The 14723-nt window shown below is 41.1% G+C and overlaps 1 protein-coding gene across 2 annotated transcripts; it reads right to left on the bottom strand.

Annotated features, from left to right (window-relative positions):
* Positions 1 to 258: 258 nt before the first annotated feature.
* On the bottom strand, positions 259 to 13728 carry KCNE3 (potassium voltage-gated channel subfamily E regulatory subunit 3). 2 transcript variants are annotated; one of them, XM_003764663.4, is made up of 5 exons: positions 13418 to 13728; positions 8101 to 8163; positions 5745 to 5792; positions 4491 to 4538; positions 259 to 2368 (listed from the first exon to the last, which is right to left on the bottom strand). In XM_003764663.4, the coding sequence occupies exon 5, from the start codon at positions 2334 to 2336 to the stop codon at positions 2022 to 2024; it is 315 nt and encodes a 104-aa protein (XP_003764711.2). In that variant the 5' UTR covers positions 2337 to 2368; positions 4491 to 4538; positions 5745 to 5792; positions 8101 to 8163; positions 13418 to 13728; the 3' UTR covers positions 259 to 2021. The 2 variants fall into 2 exon arrangements, with proteins under 2 accessions (XP_003764711.2, XP_031817275.1); XM_031961415.1 differs by lacking the exon at positions 8101 to 8163.
* Between the last annotated feature and the right edge of the window lie 995 nt (positions 13729 to 14723).

The following is a 14723-nucleotide window of genomic DNA, read 5'->3' as shown; positions in this document are numbered from 1 at the left end:
TTGGACAGAGGTCAGTAAAACGGTTACCTCCTTGAATAATAGACTGGACTTCTCTTCATGCAGCCTAAATTCTTCCTAGGAATCAGGGGATCCAGATTCTAATCCTAGTTCTACCATATTCCTGGTAGACAATCTTGGATATTCATTTTGACACAGTTTGTCTATCAGGAATAATAATTCCTTAGCACTTGCAAGGAGTTTCTATGGATCCAATGATAAGGAATACGAAAAGAGATTCAAAAAGAAAGAAGCATTACACAAACTTGAGGGATTGTTATTATTTTAAACAGAAAAGGACATTCCAGTAACTCAGTACACTGTCTCCCCTCTGTTTCCCCATCTTCCCCCAGTCTTCTCTTTTCTGTCATTGATATTATGCCTTGTCCTTCTGACTGATTTGTTCCTGGATGGTCAAAGGCGACATCTGAAAGCCTGATGGGTAGGAGTAGAGGTCTTTCCATTCCATAGGATGGAACGGTGGAGGGGGTGGCCAAGCTCAGTGTGCCTAATGATTATCTCAGCTACTTGTTCCTGAGACGTGTGCTAGGATTTCTAAAGTCCTAGGTCTGGAGTGAGGTATATAATTGTCTATTGTCCTTCTTCCCCTCAATTGTCATCTTTTCAAACCACATTTCCCCTATAGCTCCAAGTAACCCACAGGGCAAAGTTCAGACTCCTCAATGTAGCATTCAAAGCCTTCCAGGCCTTGAATCCCTCACCAGTGCTTTCTAGTATCTCCCCATCATGAACTCTCTGTCTTAGCCAGTTGGATGACCCACAATTCCTTCCTTCCCCATGCTTTGCTCACCAACTCTTCCTTTACCTGTAATTCCTTCACCTCTCTCCATAACTCTGTTTTAAATCCTCTATAAATGTCAGGCTTTTTCCTTTAAATCAGCCCTTCATCATGAAAGAGAGGGAAAGCTTGAGACCGACATTCTCAGTCAGCTAAATCAGCAGAGGTCATTCATTGTTATCAGAGCGGCAAGGTCCGTGCCCCCGGCTCGCTCCTGCTAATGAGATCTGGACAGACAAATAGAGCCACTGCGAGGTACCCCCATTCTCCTAGGACACCCAGATGTATCCAAACCCTGAGTTGGGAAAGTCACAGAAGGAAACCGCAGGGACTTCACATTCACTCACAAGGAGTTGATCCCAGAGCCTAACACAGCTACAGCTGGGGAGATGCCCAGATTCCTCAGTCTTGTTTCTACCTTCTTTGCCCACAATCCACCATGTGGTGCCATGACTCTGGGCCTGCTAGTGCAGATTTGTTTGCTCTCAATTTCACTGTCTTTCACAGACCTATTTTTACTCATTTACTGCTAGGAAAATATTGGAAGGCAGCAGTTGATTCCCAGGGTTGACTGCTATCAGGTCTTTCAATTGGCTTTTCTGAGTCCCCTAGGTGGCAACATTAAGGCACATTTGCTTCCTGAAGACCAGACCTTACTTTTTATATTGCTTTGCCTGACACACCCACAATTCAAAGACTGCCTCCTCTTCCAGGAAGACTTCCTTGGTCTTCCATCTCCATCCAGATGTCAACCTTGCTCACCACCCGCAGCTAGAAATATTCTCTCCTTTTAAGCACTCTGTCCATCCAGCCCTATGTCTATTCAATCATTCTGGTCCTTAGCATGATCTACTTTGTATTGATTACCTGTGCACATGTCTCCTTTACCTGAATATAAGGTGCATGAGAACACAGACTTTTATTTTTTGATGTATGTCCCACAGGTCTGACCATAGCACTGTGAGCAGAGCCGTGAATGTTTGGTGAACTGAATGACACATGGGAGCACTGAGGGGCTGAGTCACCTGTGTCACATAAGGCAGATCATTTTCTCTCTTTAGACTTCAGTTTTTGAGAGGGTTGAGACCTGGTGTGGACCTGGCACTAAATTCTAGGATGATCTTGGGTACAGCCAGATTCAACCCCAGACATCTGAAAGGCTGGAACTCTGGGTCTCTGCCAGCCTCAGGGGGCCCAAGGTCACTCCCTTGCCAAACATACAGCTTCAGATCATTGACACACGATTCTTGATGTAGACATGGTAGGGATCACTGCGCTTGTCCACTTTGCGGGAGCGTGTGTAGCCCAGGATGAGGCTGCCCACTGTGGCAGCAAAAAGAAACATGACAAAAAGGATGTACATGTAGGAATTATCATCTCGACCAGTGTGGAGAGCACGGGTCTGGTTACCCAGCAGTGATCCTGGCACGGGTCCTGGGTGGCAAGGAAGGCTCCTGTGTAATGTGGCATTCAGTGCTTTCAGAACCGCCTGCAGGCTTTCATACCATGGCTCTGTTCCGTTGGGAGTCTCCATGGCCATAGAGGACGTCGTAGTAGAGGATGTTGAGCTCACTGAGAAAGGGGAAGAGAGAGAGTGAGAGAGAAAAAGAGAGACAAAGAGACAGAGCAGGAGAGAGAGAGAGAGAGAGAGAGAGAGAGAGAGAGAGAGAGAGAGAGAGAGAGACACAGGAAGCCTTCTTAAACCCACAGAACTCTCTGTTTTCATTGCCTTTTACATCTCCTAGACTGGGGGTTGCTAACCATTTTTATTTTTCTGAGTATCTCTATTTTAAAGAAATTGCCCAGATTTCCTCCTTCTTTCCTCTCCTCTCACCTCTACCAGGCCCAAAGGTAACTTCTCGCCTTCTCCCCACCCCACTCTGCTTTTCCTTTTATATGTGGTCTTTCCCTATTAGAATGTAAACTCCTTGTGGTCAGGGACTATAGATCTAATTTCCAGACTATGGTCAGTTTTTATGATCTTCAATAAAACATCCTTCCTGTATGAGTCTCATTTGTGTGACTGTCCAAATCACCAACCCCTCTGGACTTCAGTTTCCTCATCTGAAATAAAAAGAGGACTGGAAAAAGTTGCAACAACTCTAAAGTGCTAAATATATATTAATAATAATGATATTGTATTCTTATTTTTAGGGGCAACTAGGTGGAGCAGGGGAAAGAGTGCTGGGTCTGGAATCAGGAAGAGCTGAATTCAAATCAGGCTTAGACATTTATCAGCTGTGTGACCCTGAGCAAGTCACATAACCCTGTTTGCCTCAGTTTCCTCATCTACTAAAATGTAAAAATTCCTCATCTAGAGAAGGAAATGGCAAACCACTCCAATATCTCTGCCAAGAAAACCCTACAAGAGGTCACAAAGAATTGGATATGACAGAACTGAATGAACAACAGTGAAAGGTAAAAGTCATGGCCACATGCCAAGGGACTTAGATTAGCTCTAAGTGATTCAAGGCCTAAGGCGAGGTTCCTTATCTCTCTCAAATATTTCCACTTTTCTGATCAAACTTGAGATATGATATGACTTCATAATTATAATTATCCTGGATAGGATAATAATGATAATAATAATTGTCATTATTACAATAACATAGAGGTCTTCTCACCTTTGTTTTCTCCCCTCTCCAATCCATCCTGTATCTATTCCCAGCATAATCTTTCTTATGCATAAATTTGGTCATATAGAATCTCTAGTGACTCCTTGTTATCTTTTTCTGACGTCTAAAGCCTTTCACATCCTGGTATCACTTTACCTACCTTTCTAGCCTTGTTACAATCTATTCCTTTATATCCAAATCAAAATGATTGGTTCTGTCTCCAAATCCACCCCATAATTTTTAGCCTCTATACCTTTGTCCAGGTCATTCTCTGTGTCTGGAATGTTAATTCACCTTTTCTGACCATTAAATTCTCACCCATCTTTTAAAGTTCAAAATACCAGGAAGCTTTCCCTAATTTCCTCCCTCACTTCCATCCCCCAGTTAGTAAAGACTTCTCTCTCCTCCCAGACCTCACAAAACACTCTGCTGGACCTCTCTTTCCATGTAATATCTTGCAGTGTAATAAGCTCCACTAGGGCAGGGACCTGGCTTTGTCTAAACTTTCATCTGACCCAGCACTAAGTAGTGTTCTACACAAAGTACCGTTTGTTCAGTGGAATTGTCCATTGAGCAGAAAGAGTCTAGGCCAAAGAAGGCATTCCTCCTTTTCTCTTCTGCAGAGAAAAGGTTACATCCTTGTAGGAATATTCATGTTGACTGTGGAGAAATGTTCCTGAAGAACCCCAACTTTCCTGGACATCCCGAGAATGGATAATAGTTGTACAACCCCCCCCACTATCTTGGGGTACTTTTCTTTCTCTGTGCCTCAGTTTCCTTAACTGGGAAATGGACCTGCAAGCTTCCCTCTGATTTTGTGGAAAGGGAGGGCTAGTACATATAATCTGAGCCTTCCTGCTACCTATCCTACTTTTGCTAATAATATGGACAAGTCACTTTCCCTCACCTATAAAATGGAGACAATAATCTTACAATGCTGCTGTAAGGATGACATGAAATAATGGCGGTCAAAGAGCTTTGTGATCACCAATGTAAGAGTTTGTTGTTAGGTAATGAGAGAAGTGGAGGCCTGAAGAGATATGGAAAGGAAGAAGACATTGTCTCAGCTTGGGTTTTACCTGCTCAGTGGAGAAGGTCCTGGTCTCTACTCTCACCCACAATGGTACCTGCCAAAAGAGTTCCAAAAAGAGGGGTTCTTCTCAATTTCTCAGCCCATAAGACTTAAAGAGAAAACTCTCCGTTCTTGGGACACCCTCATGTCCTGTCGGCAAAGTATCTGGCAACCATGTGTTTTCCCTTCCTTCAAATCTCCCATCTCCCAAGCTCCCCTCCTCCAGAAAGACCTTCCTAACTGCTCCTTCTCCTGTTACTACAGTTGAGGACCTAGGAAAATTGAGATGTTTGGGCTGGAAGGGAACAATTGCTAGTGGTATCAAGGAGGAAACTGGCCTGCCTCTTATTCTGAGGCTTTTTGCCTCATTTATTACCTAGCCTTAATCACTGAATAGATAGTCAAACTGAGACTGTTAGAGATTTTAGTTTTAAAAGACCAACATATCCAGAGCCATCTCTAGTCATTCTGATGTATATCTGGCCACTGGACCCAGATGGTTCTGCAGGGGAAAATGAGGCAGTGATCTTACACAGACTTCTCTCCCTTAGATGAGGGCTTCTTAAACTTTTCCCACTTGTGACCCTTTTTTATCCAAGAAATATTTATGTGATCCTGAGTACTTAGGTACATAAAATAGGTATATAAATCAAACATGTACTGATAATAAATCATAATTTCACAACCTCCACATTCAATTATGAGACCTCTTGTGGGGTCATGACCCATAGTTTAAGAAGCTTTAATTTAGACCAACTCCCTCATTTTATAGTTGAAGAAACTAAGGGCTAGGGAAAGGAGAACTCAGAGAATATCAGGACATGAGTCAAACAGAGGGATGGAGACTGAGGAGGGATGAGAACTCCACAAGGAGTCCTGGGGCTCTCTAAAATTGTCTTCTACTCCAGACCCAAATAGAAGATTATGAAAATGCAAACAGCATTGGGCTCCAAATTGGGAGATCTGGGTCAAAAAGGAGGCAATTAGGTAGTTATGGTAGATAGAAAGGCCTGAGTTCAAATTCCACTCAAACATTTATTAGCTGTGTAACTCTGGGTATGTCATTTAATTTCTATCTGCCTTGTTTTTCTCATCTATGAAATTGGGATAGTAAGAGCACTTACCTCCCAGGATCGCAATGAGTATCAAATGAGTTAATATATCAAGCTCTTTGCAAATCTCAAAGACACTCTATCAGGGCCTTATTATTATGCCAAATCATTTCAAATTATTATATTAAAGTAACCTGCCTGATACTTACAAGTTTTGGTGTTGTTGAGCTAGTCCTTTTCCTGCTCTGGTTCTTTTTCTGTAAAACAAAAGGGTAGGCTACATCAGGGCTTCTTAAACTTTTTCTATTCTTGACCCCATTCACCTGGGAAATTTTCATGTGACCTCAGGTATATAGGTATATAAAATAGGTATACAAATTAAACATTTACTGATAATAAATCTTAAAGAAAATTATTTAAAAACAATTCTTTGGTATTCATATAAAGTTACCATATATTAAAGATGAAAGCAAATTTGTCTACTAATGAGATGACTGTTTATTTTTACATAAAGAATTGTCTTGTTGAAATATTTGACACTGAAGCAGACACAGCATTTCTGAACGCTCTACATACATTCAGAAATCTTTTACTGCTGCCAAATTTTTGTGACCCCCCACATTCAGTTGCACAACTCCATATCCCACAGTTTATGAAACTCTGAGCTAAATGATCTATCTATGAAACCCGCTTCCAGCTCGGTGGCTTCAGACTGGTTCTGGTTCCTGTTTTCACATCTGTGCTCTCCTCCCTCCCCACCCCCAACTGCAAAACATCTGAACCTCTCTCTTCAGCCAGGCAATTGTGTTTGTGACTCCCAATTAGTAAAAAAAAGGTTAAAATTACAGAACCTGACTTCCTTATTGAATGACAAGGAGTAAAGAACTATAGGTATACAAGCTCTACACTGAGAACCCATCCTCAATGATACTGCTGTAGCAATAGCTGGCATTTATATAGTATTTTACACATTATCTCATGTGATTTTTACAATCACCCTGGGAAGTCAGTGATATTATTATCTCCTTTTTACAGATGAGGAAACTGAGGCTGAGACAGGTGAAGTGACTTTCTGAGGGTCACACAGCTAGGAACTGTCCAAGGAAAGCTGTGAACTCAGATCTTGCTTCCTAGAAGTCAAGCATGTTACTCACTCACTGCACAGTTCAGTTGGGCAGCCAAGGCTACCTCTCTGAAAACAAAGATTGCTTTTTTTTTTTTTTTTTTAAACACTCTTTTGCTGATAGGGACCTTCCTCTCCCTGCTCTATTAAAGAAGACACAGACTTTGCTTTCAGGAAACCCCAGTCTGAACAGGGAGATAGCCTCTGTTTTCAGAGAGCCTAAGGGTCTGACATGTCCTCTGTGCTTAGGGATCCCCACAGCCCATTCTGGGGAGTCAGCTTTTTCCCTAGCATGAGGGAGAAAGAAGCATGAAGGATTATCAAGGAAAACTGCCCTGATATCATAGAACTAGAGGGTAAAATAGTTATTGAAAGAATATACTAATCAGCTCCTGAAAGAGACCTCAAGATAAAAATTCAAGGAGAATTGTAACTTAATTCTGGAATTATCAGCATGAAAGTGGAAAGGGTTACCAAGCCTTCTTTGTAATGAGGATTTCTATGATATTGAGAGCCAGAATCAGGGGAGAAAAACTATGGGGCCTCATAGGGTTAGTCTGGAAGAGGGTCTGTAATTTGGGGTGTTCTATTTAAAGTCAAGGCATCAGTGTGTCCAGTTCTATTGTTCTCTATCCAGCCCTACCCCAGCTGTGGGGGCCCAAGAATAACGTGTCCCATGTCAGGAAGGAAGCAGTCCTGTGATCCTTCACAAGGCCTCTCATCCCCATCCTACTTCTCTTTTCTGAGGCTTCTTTCTAGTCTTGATCTAACATGAAGGAACCAAGACTTCCCTCTTTCCCTTCCTCCTTATTGCTACACCCCTATTCACTGTCCCTTAAACCTCCCAGGGTCACTCCAATATCTTTGCTCACAAAATGCCCCATGCCTGGACTGATCTCCCAGGCGTTCTTCCCTACTCCTGATACTATACCCAAAGTTTCATAAACCTTCAAGACACAATCAAGTCTTATCTTACCCTAGGATTACATCTAATCTAAACCTCTGTTTTCACAAATGGGGAAAGTGAAGGCCAATAAAGAGAAGGGACATGCTATACTAATTTCCAATTTTCCAAGCAATTTTTGCCAAATAATGAGTTCTTATCCCCAAAACTGGGGTCTTTGGGGTTGTCAAACACTAGATTATTAAAGTTATTGGCTGTTTTGTCCTTTGAACCTAACCTATTCCATTGATCAACTAGTCTATTTCTTAGCCAATACCAAATAGTTTTGGTAATTGCTGCTTTATAATATAATTTTATACCTGGTATAGCAAGGCCACCGAGAAGGGACATACTTAGTCTCACACAACAAGGCAACAGCAAAGCTGAGACCCAGCTTGAAATCTTCTGACTTGGGTTCTTTCCACTATATCACACTCTGCTCTCCCATTCCTTTTCTTTGAGCTCTTACTGTTGGAACCAATTCAAATAATGCACTTACTGTGTACAAAGCACTGGGTTAGCAGGGAACAGCATTTATTAAGCACCTGCTATATGCCAGGAACTGTGAAAAGAAAGGCAAAATATAATTCTTGTCCTCAAGCAGCTTACAATCCAATAGGGGAGACAACATGCAAACAACTATGCACAAATAAGGAATATACCGAATACACTCGGGATAATCTTATAGTGAATGTACTAAGTTTAAGGAAGACTAGGAAAGGAAGTAGAGAATGGACTAAATTGGAAAGAGATTTAAGGGAAGAAGACAAATAGATAAGCTGTGGGGAAGAGGAGTGGAGAGAGAGAAGTGTTAATAAGATGAAGCTCAGTCTGTGCTATGGAATCAAACATAGACATAGATAAAACTTATGCAGGATAAGCATATTAGGGAGGTGCAAAGTGATCCAAGAAAGAGAAAGGTCATAACTAACTAAGAAGGACAGAGAAAGGTTCCTGGAGGAAGTAGCTTCTGAGCTGAGGTTTAAAGACTAAAAGGAATTCAACAGGGAAAGAGGGGTAGAGAGGGGAGGTCATTTTGAGACTCCATGGAACTTATCTTTTAATTCATTTGTATTTAATCATAAGTAGTTATTGGTGGATTGGGGAAGTAACTACACTATATAGTATCTATCTATAGAGGTAGATGCCAGATTATCATGGTAAAATAGTAAATAGAAAGTTGACCTTAAGAGATAGAGGTTCATAGGACTTAAAATGGATAATTTTGATTATATGAAGTTGAAGTTTTTGCACAAACAAAATCAGTGCAACTAAAATTAAAAGAAAATTAGGAAATTGGGGGGAATCATTGCAAGAAATTTCTCTGATAAAATCTGATTTCTCAAATATATAAAGAAAAGAGCCAAATTTATAAGACTAAGAGCCATTCCCTAAATGGTAATCAAAGCATATAAATTTGCACTTTTTAGAGAGAAAAAAAATCAAACATCATTAATTATATGAAAAATTGTTCTGTCATTAATAATTAGAAAAATTAAATTAAAACAATTATAAGGTACCATTCCACAGTCATCAAATTGGCTGAGGTAATAGAGAAAAGGAAAATGACAAACAGTGGAGGGAAATGTGAGAAAATAAGTACGCTAATACATTGTTGGTGAAGTTGTGAACTAGCACAAACATTCTGGAATGCAATTTGGAACTGTGCCCCCAAAGTTACTAAATTCTATATATTCTTTAATCCAGTAATTCTTCTGTAAAGTATATTTGTCCCCAAAGAGGGAAAGAGAAAAGGAATATACAAATATTTATAGCAGCTCTTTTTTCAGTAGCAAAGAATTGGAAACTGAAGGAATGCCTGTCAATTGGGGAATGGCTGAGCAAGTTGAGGTATATGATTTTAGTGGGATATTACTATACTCTCAGAAATGATGGAGAGGGTTTCTGAAAAACTGGGGAAGACTTGTATGAATCAATGCAGAGTAATATAAACAGGATTAGGAGAACAATTCACATAGTAACAGTATTTTTAACAATAATCAGCTGTGAAAGACTTAACTCTGATCACTAATTAAAAATGACTTACCACATTTCCAAAGAGCTCATGATAAAAATGTTATCCATCTCCAGAGAGAGAACTGATGGACTTAGAATGAATGGATGAGATATACTTTTTCTCTTTCTTTCATTAAAAAAAGATAGTGTGTTGATTTGTTTTGCATGATTTCATGGGTTTTATATTTTTTATTTTTTAATAGGTGGGAGAGCAAGAGAATCTGGAACTGAAAATAGAATAAAATTGAATTAAAAAAAAATTAAAGCCAGGGGAGTATAGGTGCAAGTCCTGCCTCTGACATACTGTTTGCATGACCTTGGACAAGAACCTAAGAGGTTACTCTTAGTTCTCTAGGCAATTTCCCAAGCCTATGAGTTGTAAAGAAGATGCTTATTTGCATTGGTGGAGGAAGTTTTCTCACCTGGGAGTTCCAGGGAGTTCCCTATACCAGTGAATTCCAGGTTTAGTCAAAAAACAAATGTGTGTGTATATATATATATATATATATATATATATGTTTAAAAATTGAGGCAGCTAGGTAGTACAGTAGATAGGGTAAGGAAATAAGGAAGTAAGCTGTATGTAAGCTATGTGAACCAGGGCAAGTCACTTAATCCTGTTTATCTCAGTTTCTTCATCTATATAAATGAATTGGAGAAGGGAATGGCAAGAGTAAGAAAGACCTTAGTAGCTTTGTGATCCTGGATAAGTTATTTATTTAACCATGCTTGTCTCTGTTTCCTCATCTGTAAAATGAGCTGATGAAGGAAATGGCAAATCATTCTAGTATCTTTGCCAAGAAAATCCCAAATGGGGTCACTAAGAGGGGGACATGATTGAATGATAACAAAATGTTTACAATATATAATGTGTATGTACATGTGTGTGTATATACACACACATATATATACGTGTGTATATTATATTTACACACATATGTATATATGTATGTATAGGGGTGTGTATGTGTTTCTTTGATAACAAGCTATTTTGGTCTTTGTCCAGTGCTCTAGCATTGCCAGATTCAGAGTGTTTAATAAATGCTTGGTGATTGATTGTTAGATATCAGAAAAAGTTAGTGAGATGTTTGGAAAAAAAAAAAAAAAAGAGGCGGGATTAATGCCAGGAAATGAATTTTAAGTGATCTTTGAGGTTCCAGTAGGGCAGTGATATGCCTCAGACACTAAATGCAAAAAGTAAACATTCCTGGGTCCAAGTCACCAATAACACCCTCCAGTGTGTGGACAGACAAACTCACCCATCCATCTCAAACTACTCCTTAACACAGCTTTCCTTTCATACCATGTTTTCTCCTTTCTCAGGTTAATTTCCACAGTCTTGTCATTCTGTCCTGAGCTCCCTTTTCCTTCCAATTAATAGAGGACCTTGGGCTCCCCAAGTGACAGCACCTGTTTTCCTCCTCATATTTCCTCCTCACAGTCATACTGCCTAATATGATCATATAGTTAAATTCCTCATACAATTTGGTTCAGTGTAAAGGATCTTAAAAGTAAGAAGATGTGCGTCCTAATATTAGTTCTGTTCCTGACTTGCTGTGTGTGCAGAATTTTAGAACAATCACTTCAAGAGGCAGCTGTGTGATTTGTCTTGTTAAGTTAGGGGTTGAGCCAAAAACTCCCTTTGAACCCTTCCAGCTCTCCCTCGGGCACTATAGCCTTGCCTTTAAAATGGGGACAGTCAGTTTTGAGGAACAGCAAGGTGTTTAGTGGAAAAAATTCTGAGCTGGACTTTGTATGTAAAGATCTGGGTTTAAACCCCAGCCCTGCCTCTTAATGGGTTTGTGACCTTGGATAAGACACTTAATGCCACTAAGACTCCTTCTTCCTCCTTCTTGAGAAAACTGAGGTTCAGGACATTAAATGATTTGATAGCTTAATGGAGGCAATAATGTAGGGCTGTGGCGAAAATCAAACAAGAAGAGATATTGGGAAAGAGCTTTAAGGAGTAGAAATATCTACCCAAGTCAAAGAGGCCCAGAGAATCTCAAGTTGTTTTGTTTTTCTCAGTCAATACCTTCCTTCCAACCTCCACTATCACTTCCCCTCCTTCCCCACATCTGTGCTTTAACTCTTTCAAAGACATCAGACTGGATGGAGTTCTATGGGATGGGGTAAGGGTGTGCTAAAGAATTTAGGTTAGTGATTTAATGAGTTTAAACATCCCAGAGCTGGACAGCATTAGTGGACTGGCCTGGCTGTCAGGAAACCTAAATCTTGATTGTCACTGGTTTGCTAGAGCAAGACCATTTTCTATTTTAGGGCCTTAGTTTCTCCATTTGTAAAATGAAAATGTAGGTGGAAGAAGTGGACTAAATATGTTCTATGATCCCTTCTAGCTTTGACACTTCCTAATTTCTGCTAGTAGATAGATATTCAATTTCTGCTTTCTCTTCATACGCTTCCTCCCAGGAAACAAGTCAGAATTAGGAATCCTTTTTTCTGTCTAGGAAAGGAAAAAGGAAGATATTCAAAGAGCAGCTTTATAGATAGAACATTCAGCCTGAAGATAGAAAGATGCATTCAAATTCAGCCTCAGACACTTATTAGTCATATAAATAATACCATATTACAGCAACTAATAAAGGAGAAGATATAGTGCCTACTATGTGCCAAGCACTGTGGTAAGCTTTTAACAAATATTCTCATCTGATCCTCACAACTGTGGGAAGTAGGTACTATTGTATATTTACAATTGAGGAAACTGAGGCTATGATTTCACCAGGGTTGCATAGCTACTGTCTGAGGCCAGATCTGAAAGTCTTAAGGAAACTGTAACCTCTGCTTCAGTTTCCTTAACTTTAAAGTGGGGATATAGCAGCTACCTCAGCGCATTGTGAGGATCAAATGAAGCAATATGTGTTATATATCTATATATCTATATATATTAATGCATGTATATATATATACATATACAATGTATATATATATACATACATTAAAAAGGACTTAGCATATATAGCAGGCTCTATGTAAATACTTTTATTCTCTCCCCAAATCCTTCTCCTTAAAGGGTTCAAGCAACTTACTCAAGATCATAGAACAAATTAGTGGAGGAACCTAGGTCTCCTGGCTTCTAGCCCAGATCTCTGTGGCCACAGCAAGGAGAGGGGAAACCATCTCCGCTGTAGCCTGGGCTTGCAGTAGAGGGCCAAGAAACGGAAGGGGGAAGCAGAAATCAGGAGAGACTTCTCCAGATCAACCTCAGTTTTCCTGTGCCCATCTGTGTGCCTATGCCTGTGTCCCAGCCCCTGACCTTGGGTGACCGGCACACATGCACCGGAGCTGACAGGAGTTCATAGAGGATTCATAAGCACTGTCAGTTCAGGAGCCAGGTTCATTATTTCAAAAGTGTATGTGTGTGTGTATGTATGTATATATGTGAGAATATATACATATATACAAACATGGTAGGTAGGTAGGACAGAAAGACAGATATAAAGATAGATAAACATAACAAATAGAAAGAAACATAGAGACAAACAAACAGGTAGACAGACAGGTAGACAGACACACAGATAGATAGCAGACTGTAGCCTTACTGCGCCCCCCGGCTCACTTGGGACAGCCTCTTCTAACCCTTTCTTCGCTGTTTTTCAATTCAAGGTGCTCCTCTGTGCCGGCTGCCCTCGGGAACCCCATGCGTTCCCAAAGCAGCTAGGTCCCCGCGAAATACCCCTCTAGTTGCTCTCCACGAGCTTCTCTCTTCCACACTCTTCCACGTCCCCCAGTTAAGGTTCTCTCCCCCACGGATCGCCTTCAGAGTTCTCCCGGTGCCATACCTCTCCGGCTAAGTTCCAAGTGATCGCCCTCCGGGGTGTCTCGAATGTGATCCACCGCTGTGTTTCTGATAGGCGGATCTCCGCTCAGCTATCTCACCATCGCTTCTCTCGATCTGCTCCCCACCCTGGGGTTCTCTGCGCCGGACCCCACCTCACTCCCCCAGAACTCTCGGCCCCCGCTCCCTGAGCGCTCCTCAGGACTCTTTCACTGCAGATCGCTCAGAGCTCTCTCCAGCGCATCTCTAAGCACGATCCTCTGCCTTCTCTTAAGTCCCCCAGCTTCACCCTGCTGATCTGGGCTTGTCTCTTCAGAGCTGACTTTTTTTTTCTCTGGTTTCTTGACCGCCCCGCCCCGCCCGTCCCTCTGGGCCCCTTGCTCACACCCTCCTCCCTTCAAGTCGCCCGCTGGTTCCCCAGTGCCAATCTCAAAGAGAACCAGCGCCCATTTCCCGGAGAAGGCAATGGGTTTGTTGGGGGTTGGCGAGTGGAGGGTGGGGTGGGATGGGGGAGAAGTACAAGACTGGGTTTGTTTTCTGGCCAGAGCCAGAAAGCTTAGCACTCAATCCATTCCCTTCTCAGCCTCTCATCTGGGCCTCAGCTTCCCTGGCCATTTTTAGGGTAATAGTAGAGCGAGTAACCTCCGGTCCTCCCCTTCCTTCTCTCCCCTGCCGCCTTCCCACTCCACGGGACTAGAGGCCAGTGCAGGGTCAGGATAGGAGAGAATAGGAAACAAGCACCAAAGCCAGAAGGGAACTCTGTCTATCTTTTATCCGCCCACCCATCCAATTGTGTATCTATGTATCTATCTCTATCTACATTTTTGAAATAATCTATTTCTATTTTACAAATTACACTGAGTTTCAGTAGAAGGAAAATGATTTTCACAAACTCCTTCAGGAAAATGATATTAGAGTCAGAATTAGAACTCATTTCAGGATTGCCAGGTTCTTTCTTCTTCAATACATATATTAATTTTTCCCACTCCCAAGTAAGTTAGAAGTAAATGTCACACTATTTAAAGGGAAATGGCTCTAAACACTTTTCAAAGCTTGTCAAGCCCTGTAATAGGTTGATACGTCTTCCTGGTAAGGTTTCTGGCATCCATAGCCTCTTTAGTCATCTCGAACAGAAGAATGTTTCTCAATCTTAAGTCAAATCAACAGATATTAATAGTTTACTAAATGCTAGGTACTGGACTAAGTAAAATACAATAGAGCAGAGAGAAAGCAAGTAGTCCTTGACTTCAGGGAGCTCACATTCTAAGGGGGTGAAGGGGAGATAATACATAAAAGGAGATGAAAAAAGG

The sequence above is a fragment of the Sarcophilus harrisii genome, chromosome 3, assembly GCF_902635505.1.
Source record: "Sarcophilus harrisii chromosome 3, mSarHar1.11, whole genome shotgun sequence".
NCBI lineage: Eukaryota > Metazoa > Chordata > Mammalia > Dasyuromorphia > Dasyuridae > Sarcophilus > Sarcophilus harrisii.
The sequence above is the reverse complement of the archived record's forward strand: the minus strand, read 5'-3'. Positions and strand labels throughout refer to the sequence as shown.